The sequence below is a fragment of the Seriola lalandi genome, unplaced genomic scaffold (genome assembly GCF_002814215.2).
Source record: "Seriola lalandi dorsalis isolate HSWRI2012SDOR001 ecotype SW California unplaced genomic scaffold, Sedor1 jcf7180002049694, whole genome shotgun sequence".
Taxonomy (NCBI): Eukaryota; Metazoa; Chordata; class Actinopteri; order Carangiformes; family Carangidae; genus Seriola; species Seriola lalandi.
The window spans coordinates 16536-36325 of NW_019520247.1; the positions used below are offsets into that span (position 1 = coordinate 16536).

The window sequence follows — 19790 nt, forward strand, 5'->3', positions numbered from 1 at the left end:
AACAAACAAACAAACAGCATCACTCTGAATGATTCAGACTCAGAAACATTTAAACGTGTGATCATTCAAACTGCTGTGATGTGTTCATCTCTCTCTTATATAAAGCTGTTTACCCCACCCCACCCTCCTCACCCTGTTCTATCTGCAGACATTAACCTGTAAATTATCCTCAAATGTTTATGGTTTATAGAGAGGAGGTGAACTAACTCATCCTCTGCAGGCAGACAGATCAGATTAAAAGCTGTGTGTGTGTGTGTGTGTGTGTGTGTGTGTGTGTGTTTGTGTGTGTGAAGATTATTTCATTATAAACAGCTCTAAATGCTCCATGTATTTAAGCGTTGTGTATTAACCGATGAGCTCCTCCTCTTACATCAGGCTCAAACATGGACGAGCTGCAGTGAGAGACACGACATTAACATGATGTGACATGAACTGAACTGTAACAAACAAACAGCATCACTCTGAATGATTCAGACACTGATGGAGAACAGATGTAAAACCATAAAGTGTTTTTACCTTTTAACTGATTCTCACCAGAAATTTATACCTAAATTGATGAAGAAAATAAACTTTCTTTTAAACACTTTTCAACAAAACAAAAGTTTTAACAGACAACTGGAAATCCTTTAGTGAAGAAATTGTATTTTGTACCAGTTTACAAACTAGAGTCACAGATAAATAAATACCAATGTTCTTTATATAGAAATAAATTTTAATCTGAAATTTTATGTGACAATCTGTTAAAGCTTGGTGTTAGGGCCCAAAAGTAGACCTCAGAGAGTTTTATTGAGCACTCAGGGACGGAAAATGGGACAGGCAGGCAGGTAGATGAGTCGATGGTTTGGATGATGGTTCTGGATCCGTAGCAGGGAGGCAGAGGCAGGTGCAGCTGAGGATACGCAGAGTGAGTACAAGGAACAAAACTAGGAAAAACCACAAGGAATAATTACTCTAAGGTTGCACTGATAGGTTCCACATAGGCGTAGGTATAATCTGGCAATGAGTGGATGATCTGCCAGGGTTCTTATACAGAGGTTGATGAAGGTAGATGAGATTCAGGTGTGCCGCACCGCTCACAGCCAGATAGCCAGGCCACGCCTCCCTGGGGCGACAGACTGGGAGGAGGGAGAAACACACTGGGAAGGAGAGTGGAGATCCTGTCGTCGCGGCAGAGTTCAGGCAGGCTCTTAATGTGAAAATCAGTTTGTCACTGATGGAGAACAGCTGTAAATTAACCATAATTCTCCTGACTCTCACCTTTCCCCAGGTATGAGCCAGGTATGCTGTGCCTGATGAGTGTGTCAGTGTGAAAGATGCTGTGATGCAGTTTTGTTCTGAACTGGTTTACCTGTTGTCATGTGGTCCAGGTGTTGGACTGTGGACAGACTCTGGTCTGTGAATCACCTGAGTCTCACCTGTCCTGCAGGTGTGGTGCGGACGGCTCTACCTGACATGGATCGGGAGGTGCGGGACCAGTACCTGTTGGTCATCCAGGCCAAAGACATGATTGGTCAGATGGGAGGTCTGTCAGGAACGACCTCCGTTACAGTGACCCTGATCGATGTCAATGACAACCCTCCTCGCTTCCCCCGCAGTGAGTTTGACCTTTGACCTTTAATTATGACATACCACCAGACCCTCAGACCACCAGACCATCAGACCCTCAGACCATCAGACCCACAGACCATCAGACCACCAGACCCACAGACCACCAGACCCACAGACCACCAGACCCACAGACCCTCAGACCACCAGACCACCAGACCCACAGACCCTCAGATCACCAGACCATCAGACCCACAGACCATCAGACCCACAGACCCACAGACCCTTAGACCTACAGACCACCAGACCACCAGACCCTCAGACCTACAGACCCTCAGACCCTCAGACCTTCAAACTACCAGACCACCAGACCACCAGACCACCAGACCCACAGACCCTCAGACCACCAGACCACCAGACCCTGAGACCTACAGACCCTCAGACCCTCAGACCACCAGACCACCAGACCACCAGACCCTGAGACCTACAAACCCTCAGACCTTCAAACCACCAGACCACCAGACCCACAGACCAACAGACCACCAGACCCACAGACCCACAGACCCTCAGACCACCAGACCCTCAGACCACCACACCACCACACCACCTGCACCTGTCTTTGTACCTGTCTCCTACAGAGAGCTACCAGTTCAGTGTTCCAGAGTCTGTACTGGTGTCAGCTGTGGTTGCTAAGATCAAAGCTCTGGATCTGGATGTTGGTCCAAATGCTGAGATGGACTACAGGATCCTAGATGAAGATGGACTGGGAACCTTCAGGATCCTCACTGATCCAAACACACAGGAAGGACTGGTCATCCTCCACAAGGTAGTGGTTTATTACCAGTAAGGACTAGTCAAAATACGAGTGACTCCTCAACAGTTAGTGATTTCCTTGTAGCAGGTACTGGTTCCAGTGTAGCAGGTACTGGTTTCTGTGTAGCAGGAACTGGTTCCAGTGTAGCAGGTACTGGTTTGCTTGTAGCAGGTACTGGTTTCTGTGTAGCAGGAACTGGTTCCAGTGTAGCAGGTACTGGACAAACAGAGGTTACTGGCAATGAGATCACTCACATGTTTGCCTTCTGTCATGGACAAATATTTTTGTTCTGGGTCAGATGTGTTTTCTCTGTTTCTTTGTCCAGATGTTAGACTGATTCAGAGGATTTCAGTCATTAGCTCACTGATCCAGCTCTCAGAACATCTGCAGCTTTGACCTCGGTCTGATCATTGCGTTAGTTTGCACAGCTCTGTGTTATAAGTGTTTTTTGTTGGTCCCAGAGGACAGTCTTCCACTGCTGAACAGCTGCTGACAACACTCACAGTTTCAAATTTAGATTGATGTCAGTGTTGCAAAACCAAAATCATCTGTTATTTCTACTTTCATGGGAAAATGCTCAGTTTTAGAGAATCCTGATAATAGTGTGTATTTTAAGTAAGTCCTTCTAAATCAGGCTTCCTGAGGTAAATATATCCCACATGATGAGATAATGAGACTGTTTCTGCCAGACCCTCAGACAATAACATAATTTCTTCACTGTTCCTAATAAAGGAGTCTAACAACTGAAATAAGCTTGAACAACAACCATCACATCAGTTTTCTTCTCCTCCCTCCAGACTCTGGACTTTGAGACCAAGTCCAGCTACACTTTGCATGTCGAAGCGTCCAATCGTTACGTGGACACCCGTTTCCTGTCTGTGGGTCCATTCAGTGATCTGGCAACAGTTCATCTGCTTGTGGAAAACGTGGACGAGCCTCCGGTCTTCTCGTCCTCCATCAGTCAGATGGTGATCTCAGAGGCAGCTGCAGTAGGAACTGATGTGGGATCAGTTACAGCTCACGACCCCGACGCCACCAGCAGTCCTGTCAGGTACAAGTGTCTGTGACTCTGTGACTGTCTGTAACTCTGTCTATGACTCTGTCTGTGACTGTTTGCAACTCTGTCTGTGACTCTGTCTGTACCACAGGTTCTCTATAGACCAGAGGTCAGATATGCAGCGTTACTTTACCATTGACAGTAGTTCCGGTCTGATCAGAACAAACCAACCTTTAGACCGAGAGACCTCTGCTCTGCACAACATCACTGTCCTCGCAACAGAGAGCCGTGAGTCCAACTTTAATGTGGTGTGTGATTTTATTGTGACTACTTCCTGTCTGTAACAGGTATGCCTGACAGATGTGTCTGTGTGTCAGTGGATCCTTCTCAGGTGGGGAAAGCTGTGGTTCTGGTCTCTGTGACGGACATTAACGACAATGCTCCGAGCTTCGCCGTTGAATACCAACTGTTCGTCTGTGAGAACAGCAAACCTGGACAGGTAAACCTGTCCATCACAGACTGTCTGTAACTCTGTCTGTGACTCTGGACCTTCGGGTTTTACTACCTGTCAAAATTATTTTCATTTTAGCATTATTTAAATAAATAATAATTTTTAAATCAGCACAAACACAAAACAAACAAAACAGCCTTTACTCTTCATAGATAAAAATCATAGAAATATAACTGTCCATAAAAACAACAAACACAACATGACTCAGAAACTGTGTGTGTGGCCAGGTATGGATGTTTACTTTACTCCTATATTTCAATTAATTGTTTATGTCCACTGCTTTATCACCATTCACACATCAATCACACACTCACACCCTGAGTGAGCTCAGCTGCTACACTTCAGAGGTTTATCTCACTCAAAGACTCAGCAACAAACAGGTAAGAACTGAACAGGTGATCCACACCGGAACAGACTTAGGGAATGATAGTCCCAATCCCAGTGTCCCCCTTAAATCCTGAACCCTGAACCCTTACAGCCTAAATTGACTTCACCTGGTGAGGGATTGAGTGTGAGAGGCTGCAGGGCTCAAAATGGTGTAAAGAGGACTGGGAGAGCATGTATATATAGGGTTATATATATATGTTACTTTGACGATGCCAAAACATTTGCATTCAATTGTGTGTTTGGGACTTTTGATTGTTCATTTTTATTCCCTCCAGGTTTGTAAACAAAAAAATTATTTTGGAACAGATCTGATCCAATTTGGATAGTTGGAATGTGATCACAGGACAGATAACTCCACAGTTCTGCTCTGACTCACAGTGACTCTGTTTATTCTGCCATATATTGTCTGTCCCGTCTAATGCTAACATTAGCATTAGCTCCTTTCATACTTGTTTGTGAACCTTTCTCCTTCCATCTTATAATTTCTTGCATTTTATAACCATTGTCTGCCGTTTTTTACATTTCTGGGCGTCCCCTGGTAACCATGGCAACCCTGTGTTTAATGTCACAACACTATGAACTTTGGGTAATTCCCTCAGACAAAGTCTGCTGTAATGTGGACTTAAGGGAAAGTGTGAGTAAAGGGCTCCAAATGTCTGTTAGAGGCCTCATGTCCTTTTACAGTGGGAAAGTCAGAGAGTCACTGATGGAGAAAGTGTTTCTCTATCTGATCTTCATCCAAATGTCTTTGTTCTCTAATCTGATCACATGATGAGGATCAGTCTGAGGTTACCAGGAGGACCAGGATCATAAAATGATCAGCAGTGTCGATTTGTAATCAATTGACTGAAACAGGCCAATCAGAATCATGAACTACAGATTCTCTAGATTATGTGTTTTAAGAAATCATTTTCTCTGATTGAGTCATTTTGTTTTCTGTGTTTGACCTTTGACCTTCAGATCATTGAGACTCTCAGCGCTGTGGACCGAGATGAACCTGAGAATGGGCATCACTTCCTGTTCTCTCTGACCACTGAGGCTGCAGGGAATCTCAACTTCACCCTGAGAGACAACAAAGGTAAAGTCCACCTTAAAAGGTCTACTTTAAATAACTACATCTAACACAGGTACAGTCCACCTTAAAAGGTCTAGCTTAAATCAAAGGCTCAGACCTGAAACACTTAAACCAAAGCGAATTTTCTTTGTTTGTAAGCCAAAATTCTTAACTCAAGGTCCACTTACTCACTTTTATCACATCGTTAATTCAGCTTTAACCAGCAGTACAATATGGAGAACCCAGAACAGAACCAGAAGGAACCTCGTGTTGTTCTGTTTGATTACATGATATGATATATGATCATATTTATACTGCCCATGATCATTTATTTAGAAAGTTAAAGATCAGTTCATAGTGATTTACTGTAATTATAATTATTAATTATCTACTATAGTACTATAATTATAATTAAAATAATAATAAGACAAACATATTGATATAAATCTGAACTGGTCCTTTCAGCTCAGGTGAGAGCAGGCTCCTCTACCTGCTGACATTACTCAGATGTTTGATCTTCTGTCCTCAGACAACACAGCGTCCGTCCTGACTTGGCGTGGTGGTTTCCTGCAGCGGGATCAGTTGGTTCACTTCGTGGCGGTGGTGATTTCAGACAGCGGCAGTCCGTCTCTCAGCAGCACCACCACGCTGTCTGTCACCGTCTGTAACTGTGACCTCGACGGAAACCGACGCTCCTGCAGCCAGAGAGCGTCACCGCTGCTGGTGGTCGGACTGAGCACCGCCGCCACCGCCGCCGTCCTCACCTGTGTCCTCACACTGCTGGGTATGACCTGAGACATGGCAGCAACAAGCGCCAATCATAATAGCAACCACCTAGTATCCCATAGCAACCACCCAGTATCCCATAGCAACCACCTACAGTACTGAAAGCAACAGATTTGTGATTCATTAAAGGTTAAAACACTGTTCCTTTAATTCAGTCCCATGTCTGTGACTAAAGGATGAACTGATCAGATTTTGGTGGTGAAAGGTCAAGGTCACTGTGACCTCACAAAACTCTGAAGCACCTTCCGTTACCTCATTGTTATTAATTGTAGTTTGACACCTGCCTTTCTCTTCAGGTGTCGTCATGGTAACGGTCGTCATCAGACACAGGAAGAGGGAGCCTTTGATGATGAACGATGAGCGAGAGATTCTTGAGAACATAGTCCGTTATGATGATGAAGGTGGAGGTGAGGAGGACACTGAGGCCTTCGACATGTTTGCTCTGAGGCACCTGAACCAAACAACCCAAATCTACCGAGACCCCGACCTCCACCCCGACCACCATCCGCCGGGACTCCCTAGGAGACCACAGTCTAGCATGGAAAAAAAACAGCTGTTCCAGGAGTTTATCAAGGACAGACTGCAGGAGGCAGACCTGGATCTGACGGCCCCCCCTTATGACTCTCTGCAGACCTATGCCTTTGAAGGCAGCGGGTCGACTGCAGAGTCACTCAGCTCATTAAACTCAGTAGACTCGTTGGACTCATTAGACACATTAAATTCATTTAACTTGTTAGAGTCTGAGCAGAACTATGACTTCCTTAGAGAGTGGGGGCCGAGGTTCAGGAAGCTTGCAGACCTCTACGGAAACCACAAGGGGGGTGAGGGCTCATCATAGTCCTCAGTCTGCAGGAAGCAGAGGAGACTGGTGGAGCTGTAACAGGTGGAACAGTAGGTCACCTGTATCTGACCTGCTGGATCTGGATCAGGGTAAAGTCTGAGTCAGGATCGTATGTGGATCAGGGTCAGAGGCCAGCATCAGGCCTGCAACTCTGAGGCTGCTGCCTTGACCCTGATACCCAACATGCGTTCCCTGGTGCTGGAGGAAACAGGAATACAAACTGCATCAAATGAGATATTTTTTAAACAAAAATTCTCCCTTAAGTCAGCCATGTTTGTAGTTCAGTTTGTTTTTTGAGAATAGAATCAGCCCTTTATGGCATCTGGTCCAGTGTGTGCCCCCGCCACACCTGCTGTACTCAGACACAGGGTTCTGTACCTGGTCCTGTAGACACACTCCCCTGGTTATGTATCGGTCATATGACTGATGAGTGACAGTGTGTTTGCCTCTGTTAGCAGTACAATAATAATAATAATAAAAACAATAACGTAGAATTTCAAAGAGGACAAAAAGTCTGGGAGAATAACAGTTTTTCTTCCTGTAAAATTCCACCAGGAGCATGATGGGAAATAATCTCAAAAGAGACTAGTTTTGTAAACAGTGACCCTGCAGGATCCTGGTCTTTACAGAAGCCATGTTTCCAAAGCAAGAACTTTCCCCAGGAACCAGAAACCTTTAGAGGAACTATGCGCATTTCCACCACAGGAACCAGGGTCTAAATTTAGTTCCGGGGGAATTGATCAACCCCCAAAAAGGTACTGTGCGGGTGGTAGTACTTTCCAAAGGTTCAGGAACTTTGGGGGTGTGGTCTGCAGTGCTGAACATTTCTGACTGGTCGAGTCCTCACTGCATTTTATTTTACCCACGATGTTCAAAAGTCCGCAGCGAGCAAGCACCGAACACATTTTCAACACGGGTCTGGGAGAAGGTAAAAAAATTGAAACAGGACTACAAAAAAATAAAGGACCACAACAACTTGAGTGGCTAGGGTTGCACCCGTCACGTATAATACAGGATCGCCACGTATTTGAAAATAAAATACTGCGTCCTCTGATGTTTTGAATATATACGGGATACAATTTGTCCCACATTTTCGTTCATATGATGTCCTCAAAGTGCTGTGAATAATGTAATGTCAAGTAATAATTTTGCATAATGTTCCCGGGACTTTAAGCTGCGGTGGAAACGCAGACAACAATGGGCCAAACAGGAACCTTTAGTTCCTGAAGAAAAGTCCCTGGAACTTTAACTTCAGAGTTTTTGGTCAGAACGCGGCTTAAGTCTTAGAGTGTGAGACCAAACCCTCTGTGACTCAGACTGAGCCTGCCCGGTTGCCATAGGGAAAAGAGGCAGGGCCTGGGCAGAGCTGAGGTATGAGTGGCTGAGACAGCTGTCAATCAAGGCAAACCATTTAAAAAATCTGTTATTTCCCCCTCTGTCTGTTTTTGTTTGTTTTAACCATGTTTTATCTGTTTACAGATAACAAACCAAACACTTTTGTTTTCTTACATTGCTCAGTTGTATTTAACAGTGTTTTCAGAGGTTTCTGTCAGTGTTGCTGTTTGTAAAATCTACTAAATAAAAGTCTTCATCCTACTGAGCTGCTATTATTACAGCTGTTCATCATCAAACGCAGTAATTAAAATGCTGAATGAAAAGTGAATGAAATGAAAAGGATTAATTCACAGACAGATAGACTGAGTCACTATGAATTTTCAGTCATCAAATTTATCTTTCAGGGCTGCTCTGACTTTTTCCAGGTGTTTCCAAGTGAGTTGCTTACATAATCACACACACACACACACACACACACACCCACACACACACACACACACACACACACACACAGGGTTCAGGATCTTGCTCAAAGAGGTTCAGGAGGAGGTTCAGGATTTGTTTGGCTCCAGCTGGTCTGGCTTCAGTTATAGGTGTAGATCCACCGATGAACAGTCATCAGAATCTGCTCTCAGTTCAGCTGCGGATCTGACTGTAGTTTCCCGCTCCTCCTGCAAGCGTCGCTGATGATTGCAGAGTCACAGAGATGACTTTTATTTTGACAGTTTTTTGTACCCCGGATGTGCATGGCGGTGTTTTCCTGGACCAGATCTCTGAGCTGGCTCACGGACCGAGGAGCACTCTGTGTCTTGATCCAGCCTTTTCTCCCGCTGTATCGGTTTCACGGTGATGGGGGTCCGCGCGGGTCCGTGCGGGTCTCTGCTGGTCTGCCTTACCCTGTTGGTCACTGCGGTCCCCCCTCTGAACGCCTGGGAGGCGGATCTGGAGCTGCTGGATCTGGTGGAGGAGATCCCGCAGACCTTCTACCAGTTCATGTCCCTGAACCAGGTCCGGGCTAACAGCTAACTGCTAACTGTCTCCATGGTAACCGAACAGAAGCAGCTAGCTGGGTGCTAATGCTAACAGCTGAGTGCCACGCGCGCACACTGGCGGGCTAAGCTAACGCACATCAGGCGCTAATGTAGAAACCTGAACCAGATCATGAGTCAGTTCCGGTTCTGAGCAGCTAGTTAATGCTAGCATCTGATGCCAACAGTTGTTTCAGTGTGACGTATCACCTCAGGTGTTGATGTTAACAGAGCACAGAATGATTATTGTTAGTTTTGACTCGACCAGAGCAGTGACGTCACGAGCCGACTCTGGTTTCTTTTATTTCAGCAACTTGCATAAAGGAAAAGAGCTAAAGACCAGGTCCTGGTTCGGGGTCAGACCGTTCCCATTAGGATGTCACATATTAAAGGGCCAGTTCAGTTTTTCATGTCTTTCTTAAACCTGCTGTTCCAGAGGTTCATTGATTAATATTAATTAATCAGTGAATCATCTGGTCACAATAAACACCACAGAACTGGACTTTTACTTTGAAAAACAACAGAAATGGCCAACAGGAAAGGAGAGGAGAATCAGGTAATGGATGAATGCAGTCCAATAGGTAACTGGTCAACACACCTGTCTCTGTCCTCTGTCCCTCAGGATGCCTCAGCAGCAGAGATCAAGAAGGCGTACCGTCGTCTGTCTCTCACGCTGCATCCTGACAAAAACAAAAACGAAGACGCAGAGACTCAGTTCAGACAGGTGAGGAACACACACCTGCTGACTAGTCAGATAGATATATATATATATATATATATATATATATATATATCATATGTATTTTTTTTTTTTTCTTTTCACTGTATTTTTGAATTACCAGATTGAAGTGATCATTGTGAATATGTAAACATTCATTTTGTTTTCAGCTTGTTGCCATTTATGAAGTTCTGAAGGACGAGGAGAGACGACGCAGGTAAGTCTCACCTGTTCACATCACAGCTCACAGTCGGACCTCAGCCAATCACAGCTCAGAGTTAGCTGGGTTTCTCTGGTTTGAATCGGCATAACTAAACTGTGAGTGTGTCTTACCTGTACAGGTACGATGACATCCTGGTGAATGGGCTTCCTGATTGGCGGCAGCCGGTCTTCTACTACAGACGAGTGAGGAAGATGAGTAACTCTGAGCTGGGATTCCTCCTCTTCCTCATCCTCACTGTGGGACACTATGCTGTCATCTGGTCCATCTACCTGGAGAAACAGCTGGTAAGACAGAGCAGACAGCCAATCAGAGCGGAGCAGGCAGCCAATCAGAGCAGCCCATGTCATGTGACCTGACAGTGAATCCTCCTTGTTTCCAGGACGAGCTGTTGAGTAAGAAGAAAAAAGAGAAGAAGAAGAAGGTGAGCTCCAGGCCTGTAGAGGAGCTCAGGTGTATCAGCCAGGATCGCACTGACAGGTACAGCTATGACATCATCTTCACTGACCACCTGTGTTTGTTTCTTTGTTTGAATTGTTTATTTTTGTTTGTTTCAGAGTTCAGGACAGGCCTCACTGGCAGGACATCCTCCCTCTGAAGCTGAGCATCTGGCTTTATCTGTCCATCAAAAACCTGCCTCAGACCGTCCAGGTAGGAGGGGACACGCTGATCATACCTGGTCTCTGCTCAGTCCCAGTCTCTGTCCCGGTCTCAGTCCCAGTCTCTGTGTGTTTCAGGAGGTGAAGCAGTACTACGAGGACTACCAGCAGATGAAGCAGCAGCAAAGAGAAGAAGCTGAAGCTGAACAGGAAGCTGTGACCAGTAAACACTAAAACATCAATACTGATTGATTATCAGTATTTATCGATAATCAGTCAATCATGGATAATTTAAGGAATTCAGTTGGTGCATTCGGGGACAATATGAGATTTAAGGTCACTGAACAGAAACCAGATCTTCAGCAGAGAGACTGAGACTGAACCTGAATCCACCAACTGATCCAGAGTCTGACCTCTGTCCCTGGTCCAGTTTTAATTCCCCTCTGCTGTCTCTCTGTGTCTTTGTCTCACTGTTTTTCTTTGTCTGCCTTTGTCTCTCTGTCTGTCAGGAGAGAAGAGGCCGAAGCTCAAGAAGCCAAAGGTGGAGTTTCCAGTTTACGAGCCGTCTTCAGAGAACCTGAACTACCAGAGCTACGACCAGACCTCATCCATTGAGGAGATTGAAGACCAGATGGACAGCTGGCTGCAGGACCACAGAGCTGGCAGGAAGAAGGTGTGATGTCATTGATCAGTTATTAAACTGTCCCAAGACTACAGACTGGTCTACAGGTGTAGTCCAATACAGTCCAGTCGGTAGTCTGTAGTGGACTACAGGTGTGAGGACACCTGGTGACGTCTCTGTGTCTGTCCTCAGGCTGCAGAGTGGACAGAGGACGAGCTCAGTTTCCTCAGCAGGTTGATGGTGAAATTTCCAGGAGGAACTCCAGGTCGATGGGAGAAGATCGCTCATGAACTGGGACGGTCGGTGTCTGATGTGAGTTTAAAGTAGTTAAGTTTGACTCATACTGGTGTTAGGGATCCTGACGTTCTGCTTAGAACTGAGATTATATTAGTTTAATGAACCATCCGTTCTCAGTTCAAGATGTAGATGTGTATAAGAGACAGATCCAGGACCAGGACAGAATCCACATCAGTCTCCTTTCAGGGAAACTGAGCAGTGAGACCTGGACAGTTGAAGTTCTGGCCCCACCCTGCTCTGGGTCCCAGACGTACATGAGACACTGAAAAGTCAAACAAGACGGTCCAGAGCTTCCAGCATGAATCTGACCCAGGATTTATTTTTCACTGCTGAGTGAACAACTTTTCCAGATTTCTGCCTCCTCCATGGGGACAAGTCCAGTTCACTTCAGACCAGTTTCTCAAAGTGTTTCTGCGACTGTCTAAAAGTATCATCACTACAGGTCAGCTGTTGTTCTCTGAACATAGTCTGCACTAAGATCTACTTCCCCCTCCTGAATTATGTGATGTTTTACCGGAACCTCCTTGGGGCCAAGTCGTCCTCCATGGCCTCCCTAAACCTCTGGTGTCTTTCACCCTGGGCAGTTCTGGGAAGGTCAGCCCCTCTCTAGATTATGGTTCAAGAGCCAGTACCATGTGTTGAGGTGATCCAGTTTGTGTCCCTCTACCCCTTGCATCAATTCTGGGTCCTTCTCCACCACAGTGGTGACATTGCACATCCATAGAACCAGTTTTTGTAGCCAGGGGTAACTCCAGCCTTACAGCGGAGTGAACCACAGGGATCCACACAGGTGTGTCCCTGACCACCAGGTATACCTTATTGAGCTCCCCTCCGAGACCTGGCTCCAGGAAAGATCCTCTGTCTTTCTAATCCAGAAGAGTTCACTTTTTCTCAAAATCTGGACTTTCATCCAGAACCAGTTTACCTCCTTCACCCCCCCAGGGTCATGGTGGTATACAAACCCTTATACCATGCTCAGGTGTTGGTTCTTGAAGGAGTCAGTAAACAAAAGGCTAGGAGCTAGTGCTAGGCGCAAGTCTTTGTGCTAAGCTAGGCTATCTCATCCTCAATCTCAAACTGAAACCTGATTTAATGTGAGACTGTTCCTTTAAACAACTGAAACCAACAGAGTCTTTTTCCTTCAACAGGTGACGACTAAAGTCAAACAGGCGAAAGACAACGTGAGCCACACATCAGGTGAAGGCTGTTTCTACTGTAACTGATTCTACTGCCAGTGTCAGGTTCTACGGCTTCTACTGTCAGCTGAAGTTAACCTTGCTCTATTTCAGGTCTGGTGAAGCTGTCGGACCTAAAGGGCCCTCATCTTCCTGTGAGGTCACTTCCTGTTGCTGACAGTGCTATGACGCAGAGGCTGGGAGGGGCCTGTGTGGAGGAAGAGGAAGGAGAAGAGGAGGAAGCAGCTCCAGCGGTCCGCAGGAGGAACAGGAAGTCTTCGACGGCAGCAGCAAAAGGGGAAGAGATGAAGGTCAGAGGTCGTCGGCAGAGAGATTTCGACCCAGCCATGGTGGAGGAGGATGACGAGGCGGAGCCTCACGAAAGCAGGGAGAAGGCAGACCCTGCTGCCTGGACTCAGAACCAACAGAAACTGCTGGAACTTGCTCTGCAACAGTTCCCCCGAGGAACCGCAGAACGCTGGGATCGCATCGCCAAGGTGGTCCCTGGGAAGACCAAGGTGAGGACTGACAGACAGGTAGACAGTCTACCTGTTCACATGACAGTCTGATTGTAAGATGCTTGATGAACTGTTTTACTAAACCTGTAGAAGTCCAGACCGGGACAGCAGATGAAGCTCCTGCTCCACGTAGGGTTAGGTCGAGGTCCAGCTGGGTCCACTGCTGCGTCCTCTCCACCATCACCACAGTGACTGTGTTTAAAAACTCTCATGCGCAGTGTTCGAAGCTGAAGAGTGTTTGAAGGTGACGAGTTGTCCTCAGAGTAAATGACAGTAGAGACTCTCTCACTGAGCTCAGATTAAACAAGTGAACACACATTAGGTAAATAACATAATTAAAATGTTTTGCTTGGTTAATTTTTTCATTTTGAATTACTTTTTTCTTTCATTTCTTGGAGGGGTGGGGCTAACACTGCATCATCTACAGAGTAAGTAACTTAATAATAACAGCAGCAATTAGTAATGATAATAAAATGAATAGTGGCGATGATGAGGGTCAGTGGCAGATCTGGATCCTGCAGCAGATTACGACACTCAAGTCGGTATGAAATCCAGATTCGTGCCCCTCAGGACAGACATGCTTGTTCAAGGTGAAGACCTGTCTGGGTCACCTGATCACCTTCACAAGATCGTCAGCTGTCGAGTTCTTTGTGGCCAAAACCTTGATGAGGTCATGGGAGACAAGTGGTATCCAATCAGAGCACAGCAGCAAACACGCTCTGAGAAGGGACGCAGTTGAACCGGTTTCATCAGAACCACAGAATCCCCTAATTGATGTCAGATTGGTATCTGAGTTATAATAGATTAATATCATTGTCTGTGAGATGACTCGGAACAGTATAAAACAATGTTGTCATCAGGACTGAATCCTGGGGACACACCTGGTCACATCCAGCGACGTGTCTGTTAACTAATTGATTATTGACTGATTGATAACTGATTGGTGTGTGTTGTTTTTTTCAGGAGGAATGTATGATTCGTTATAAGATGTTGGCCGAGCTCGTTCAGAAGAGGAAACAGGCCAAGAGCTGATGAAAGGCCCTGAGCTCTGACTCTGCCTCTTCCTGCTTTCACCTGAATCAGGTGACCTGTCAGAAAGGTGATCAACCAGGTGACTTGTCAGCAGTGTTTTATCTCTGTCCAGGTGAGCTGCTTCCTGATTGGACTGAATCATAGTTTGTTTTATTTGTATGATGTGGTGTCTCACCTGATCAGGTGTGTTTTTAAAACCAATGTGTCAAAGGTAGCAGGTAACCAGTCTGAGGCCTCCTGACCTCTGACCTCACAGCTTCATGTGCCTTAGCTCTGTTCAGCATGCTGTCAATCAACTTCTGTTCAACTGATCAATAAAAAGTATTTATTATCTGCTGCCGTTTGTTTTTATTTTTTCACTTTGTCACATTCAATGTTTAAATGATGCTGATGATGATGATGTAAATGCTGGTGATGATGATGATGGTCTGTCATAAACCCTCTCCAAGTCCACCTTCAGGACCCGTGCAGGAGTAAACAGCTGGTCCACTGATCCAGGACCAGGACAGAATCCACATCAGTCTCCTTTCAGGGAAACTGAGCAGTGAGACCTGGACAGTTGAAGTTCTGGCCCCACCCTGCTCTGGGTCCCAGACGTACATGAGACACTGAAAAGTCAAACAAGACGGTCCAGAGCTTCCAGCATGAATCTGACCCAGGATTTATTTTTCACTGCTGAGTGAACAACTTTTCCAGATGGTGATGATGATGGTGATGATGGTGATGCTGGTGATTGTTGCTTAAGAACAGCTTCAGTCATCGTTATAATATATCTTTTGAGCAGCTATGTCTCTAACATTAGTAGATGGACCAGAGCTAGCTGGTTAGCATGCTAACTTCAGTAGAGTTAACACTGGTGTGTTTCCACCTCTTGAGACAGCTGTTGGTGAGTAAAGGATGAGGTGTGTTTCTTCTCCACTGGTTGTTTCCTGCGTCTCTATGACAACGGGTGAAGTTCCAACACTGTCTTTAAAAACTACACTTCCTGTCAGTCTTCTTGTTTTACTGGCTTTACAACCATTTTATTTGAACTCCTAGTAGTTTTAACTTGTCTCTTATTATTTTTACTTAATTAATTTATTCATTTTCTTTAATGGTTTTAATCTCCATGACTTTAACTGGTTGGTTGTTCTTATTTTATTTACAAGTAAAAATCTTTAAAATCATCAACGGAACTCGTTAATTTTACCTTGTGTTGGAATATTATTTTGTTTGAGGATTTGTCAGCGCCTGAGCTGATCAGCTCTTTACAAACATTTTTTATTGATTCATGGAAATATATCATATCTTTACATTGTTGGGATACTCTCAGCAACAGTTCACAGTCCATTTACCTCCAAAAATCTGAATCAAAAGAAACCAATGAAATCAGTATTAACTTCTGTACCACTTTGTCATGTGATGTCCTGAAAAATAGCACTTTTTTATGCTTCAGTCTGCTGGGGCAGCAGCATGTCTGACATGAACTCAAAGAGACTGGACAAGCTGGTCAAAAAGGCTGGGTCTGTGCTGCAGGAGTCTGGACTCACTCAGGACTGTAATGTAAGATGGAGGCCATCTTGGACAATACCAACATCCTCTCCACAACATTCTGGCAGGACAGAGAAGCAGCTGCAGCAAACGTCTTATCTCACTGCACTGCAGAACAGAGAGGTTCAGGAGATCCTTTGTTACCACTGCCATCAGGCTGTACAACACCTCGGCCAAAGGAAGTGGACTAATCTAATTATTATTGTTTATTTATTATTAACGTTTTATTTTTATTATTATTATTATTATTATTATCATCAACAGTGAGCTAATGTACACATGAATTTCCCGTAGGGGATAAATAAAGTATCTATCTATCTAGAACAAATCCTGTGTAATGACCACATGGTTTATACCAGAGTGAGAACAGCATGTGTTTCTGAGTTATTATATTCAATACATTTACATTTCAGAACCTAAGATAAAACATGTCTCAGGTCATTTAGTTAATGCAAATTTCACCATACACTAATATATACCTTGTTTGTCATCAATACATCCATATTTGAGAAGCATTACATCAATATCATATCATCAGGAACAAATGTATTAACTGCAGTCATGAAAATTTTCAACACAGTGTCAGTGTAGAGTAAAAACACCAGTCTCATTCTCTCTGAGGTCAAACATCTGATCTGAAACCAAACACCAGGGCCCAGTATTTCAAAACTTTTAATCCAGATCAGAATAGGATTAAATTTAAAGATTGGGTATTTCAAAACAGAATATGTGATCCTGATCCTACAAAATTTGGATCCGGATTTGGTAATCCAATCCCACCCAGAATCCAGATCAAATGTCAATTTTGGGTATTTATATGTTTGATGCTAAATATCAGGATTTCCCTGATCCCACTGTAAGGGTGGATTCAGCATCGATTCAAGGTGGATGTAGAGACATGCAGGACACATTGCAGTCTTATTACTTGATGTTTGCATATGAAATTAACACAGACTACGAAAAAACAATATCCAGCCATTATTAAACAATTAATCAAAATAATACTCAAAACTCAAAGCTTTCAGAAAAATGACTATGGATTGTTTATTTTTATAAACTCCTAAATAATCCATGTATGTGTGTATGTTCTTTTATGTCAACATAAAATAAAATAAAAATGGTCACAAAAAGAAAAATCTCTGAAAAACAAGAGTTCACATTCTCTCCTCTGGCAGTGGAATACCAGCTTCTGTCAGCTTCCCTTCTAAGAGGCGAAATGGAAGTTTCACCTCCCTCTTTTGAAGCAATGTCAGTTTGATCTGCTCCTCAGCTAGAGAGATCTGTTGCTCTGCTCTCTCCATCTCCTTCCTCACTAGATCCCCATAGCCATCTTGATCCTTCGGGTCCTTTGCAAGACACTTCCTCTTATGGGGCAGTTCCAACCCTGAAGAGTGGGGGTCCTCTTGCTGGTGTTGGGGGCCACCTGAAGAGTGGGGGGTACTCCTGTGGACGTTGGGGGGTGCCTGAAGAGTGGGAGCCATTTTGCATGTGGGGGTCCTCTTGCTGGTGTTGGGGGTCGTCTGAACTGTGAGTATCCCCCTGCTGTTGGGGATTGACATGCTGTGCCTCAAGATTCAGGATAAAAAGCTGACTCATCAACCCTGAGTTTGGTGTATCAGCCTCAGTCCCACACAGTCCAGATTCACCACCTTGTGAGACTGACTGAATGCCATGGAGAGCCTCAGACCTTTTTCCACCAATGATGTCTAGAACTACATCAGTAAACTCACCCCACTTAAATGTCTTGTTACCTGTTTTAGGGTTGTGACTTGTGAGACTCAGTATTGTCCTTTGTGGCCTTCTGTTTTAGATTTTTCCAGCGCAGTTTGACCTGTTCCAGAGTTCTTAATTCACCACTCCCTGTGGCATTGAAACTGTTGGTGATGTTCTTCCAAATGTTGGTTTTCTTTTTTTTTTTGTAAACTTTATTTTTATGAAGTCATTTTACAGTACACTTAGAAAGAGAGAAAGAAAGAAAAAGAACAAGAAAAGGAACAAGACAGAAAAGGCACAGAGTGAAAAATATACCTACGCATATATATTATTACACAGGGAGAGAGGAATCATTGTAACAATGTGTACATTTCAAGAGGTAGGTCCAGGGTTTAGAGACATTTCAGTCATATTTGATCCATTTGTCCATAGTCTATCCTTCATATCAAAACAGGACAGAAACATACTCACACTAGTGCCCAACAACACTGAGAGAGCACATCAAATAGGACAGTAGGGGGCGCTGTACTCAGGCAAAAAAGAAAGAAAAAAAATAAAAAATGAAACAGAGCACATTATTAGTTGTTAACTGCCTCCTGTTGTAAGTGTCACTTATTCAAGATGAGCTAGCCATTTCCTCCAGAACAGTGAATTTGTCCATGCACAAGTTCAAGGAAGAAGTCAGTTTTTCCATGTCATATATTTCTTTCACAATTGCAATCCACTCCTCTTTAGATGGGGACTCTTTCGATAGCCATCTTCTTGTAATAGCTTTTTTCCAAATGTTGGTTTTCATCTTGGATGTTACTGTTTCGTCAAGTTTAGCAATCAGAGTCACAATGTGCCCTCACACCATCCAGCAAGGCGTGTGTTTCGGCTTGGGTGAAATTGCTCCCATTTGAAGTACCTGCTTCCATTTCCATTTTCTCTCTCTGTCTGTGTCGTCTACAAAGCACAACTAAAGGCCCATGCCCAAATGGAACCAGGTGTAAGCTCGGAGGCCAATTAAGGTGTCTTGAAAGCAGTTGTCCTAACAAGGGACCATACAAACAAAATGGCAGGTGTTGTTCACCGTTTACAGAGGCAAAGGAGGAGATTCACATTGCACGCCCAAACCAACTGCAGGACTACAAAGATGACACACTGTATGAGAGATTTAGGTTAGGTCGGGCTGACATTGGTTTCATTGTCAATCTACTTGCCACAACTGGAACACACCACTACAAGAAGCTATGCATTGACTGTGGAAGAACAAGTACTGATGGTTTTGCACTTCTATGCATGTGGATCCTTCTATCAAGTCATTGGAGATGGTGTGTGTGTGTGCGTGCAAGTCCACTATCAGCCCTCTTCATTAGCCAGCCTTGTCAACCAGTTTGTCAAGTTTCCAAGGGATCCAGAAGAGACCAGGCAGATCAAGCGCAAGTACTTTGAAATGGGGAGGACGCCAAACATTGTAGGGGTAATAGACTGCACTCATATTCACATCCAAGCACCCCATGAAAGGGAATGGGAATTTGTGAACAGGAAAGGGTGGCACAGCATCAATGTGCAACTTGTGGCAAATGCAGACCTCCACATCACTAACTGTGTTGTTAAATGGTCAGGATTGGTCCATGATGCTAGGATCTTGAGGTAGAGCCACATTTTTAGACACCTCCAACAGAATCCCCCAGATGGCATCATACTGGGTGACAGTGCATATCAACTCTTACCATGGCTGATGACACCTTTTCCCATTTCCTAGCAACAATGCAGAGGACAGATTTAATAGTGCTCATTGAGGATCAAGGAGTATAATTGAACGGCTGGGTTGCTGAAGAGGCACTTGACGTGCTTCAACTACCTACATGTAGCTCCACAGTGAGCATGCAACATCATTCTCGCCTGCATTGTGCTTCATAACATCGCAGAAAAACACAAGGTTCCTCCCTCTGATGGATGGCCCCAGGAAGATGGCCCTGATCTACCACTGGCACCACTGCAACCAGATGGGACAGCTGGACGCGCACTGAGAGAAGCTCTTGTGAACCATTATTTCACTTACGGTCCTGTGATCTATAGGTCC

At 44.6% G+C, this 19790-nt stretch overlaps 2 protein-coding genes across 3 annotated transcripts in view; both read left to right on the top strand.

Moving 5' to 3' along the window:
• LOC111648913 (cadherin-7-like) overlaps positions 1–8525 on the top strand; it is a 13759-nt gene extending 5234 nt beyond the window's left edge. Inside the window, exons 4-11 of the mRNA XM_023398667.2 lie at positions 1427–1594; positions 2184–2371; positions 3157–3410; positions 3508–3644; positions 3734–3855; positions 5215–5332; positions 5838–6092; positions 6391–8525. Of these exons, the coding sequence (XP_023254435.2) occupies positions 1427–1594; positions 2184–2371; positions 3157–3410; positions 3508–3644; positions 3734–3855; positions 5215–5332; positions 5838–6092; positions 6391–6932 (1784 nt within the window). The 3' untranslated portion in view covers positions 6933–8525. The remainder of the gene's footprint in view (positions 1–1426; positions 1595–2183; positions 2372–3156; positions 3411–3507; positions 3645–3733; positions 3856–5214; positions 5333–5837; positions 6093–6390) is intronic.
• Positions 8526–9017: 492 nt separating this feature from the next.
• Positions 9018–14810, top strand: dnajc1 (DnaJ (Hsp40) homolog, subfamily C, member 1). Of its 2 annotated transcripts, none has more exons than XM_023398668.2 (12): positions 9018–9278; positions 9921–10022; positions 10187–10233; positions 10358–10523; positions 10619–10716; positions 10794–10887; positions 10974–11058; positions 11345–11508; positions 11650–11769; positions 12903–12951; positions 13044–13447; positions 14411–14810. In XM_023398668.2, the coding sequence occupies exons 1-12, from the start codon at positions 9120–9122 to the stop codon at positions 14477–14479; spliced, it is 1557 nt and encodes a 518-aa protein (XP_023254436.1). In that variant the 5' UTR covers positions 9018–9119; the 3' UTR covers positions 14480–14810. The 2 variants fall into 2 exon arrangements, with proteins under 2 accessions (XP_023254436.1, XP_087027681.1); XM_087171555.1 differs by having other exon boundaries at positions 9175–9314.
• The last annotated feature ends 4980 nt before the right edge of the window (positions 14811–19790 follow it).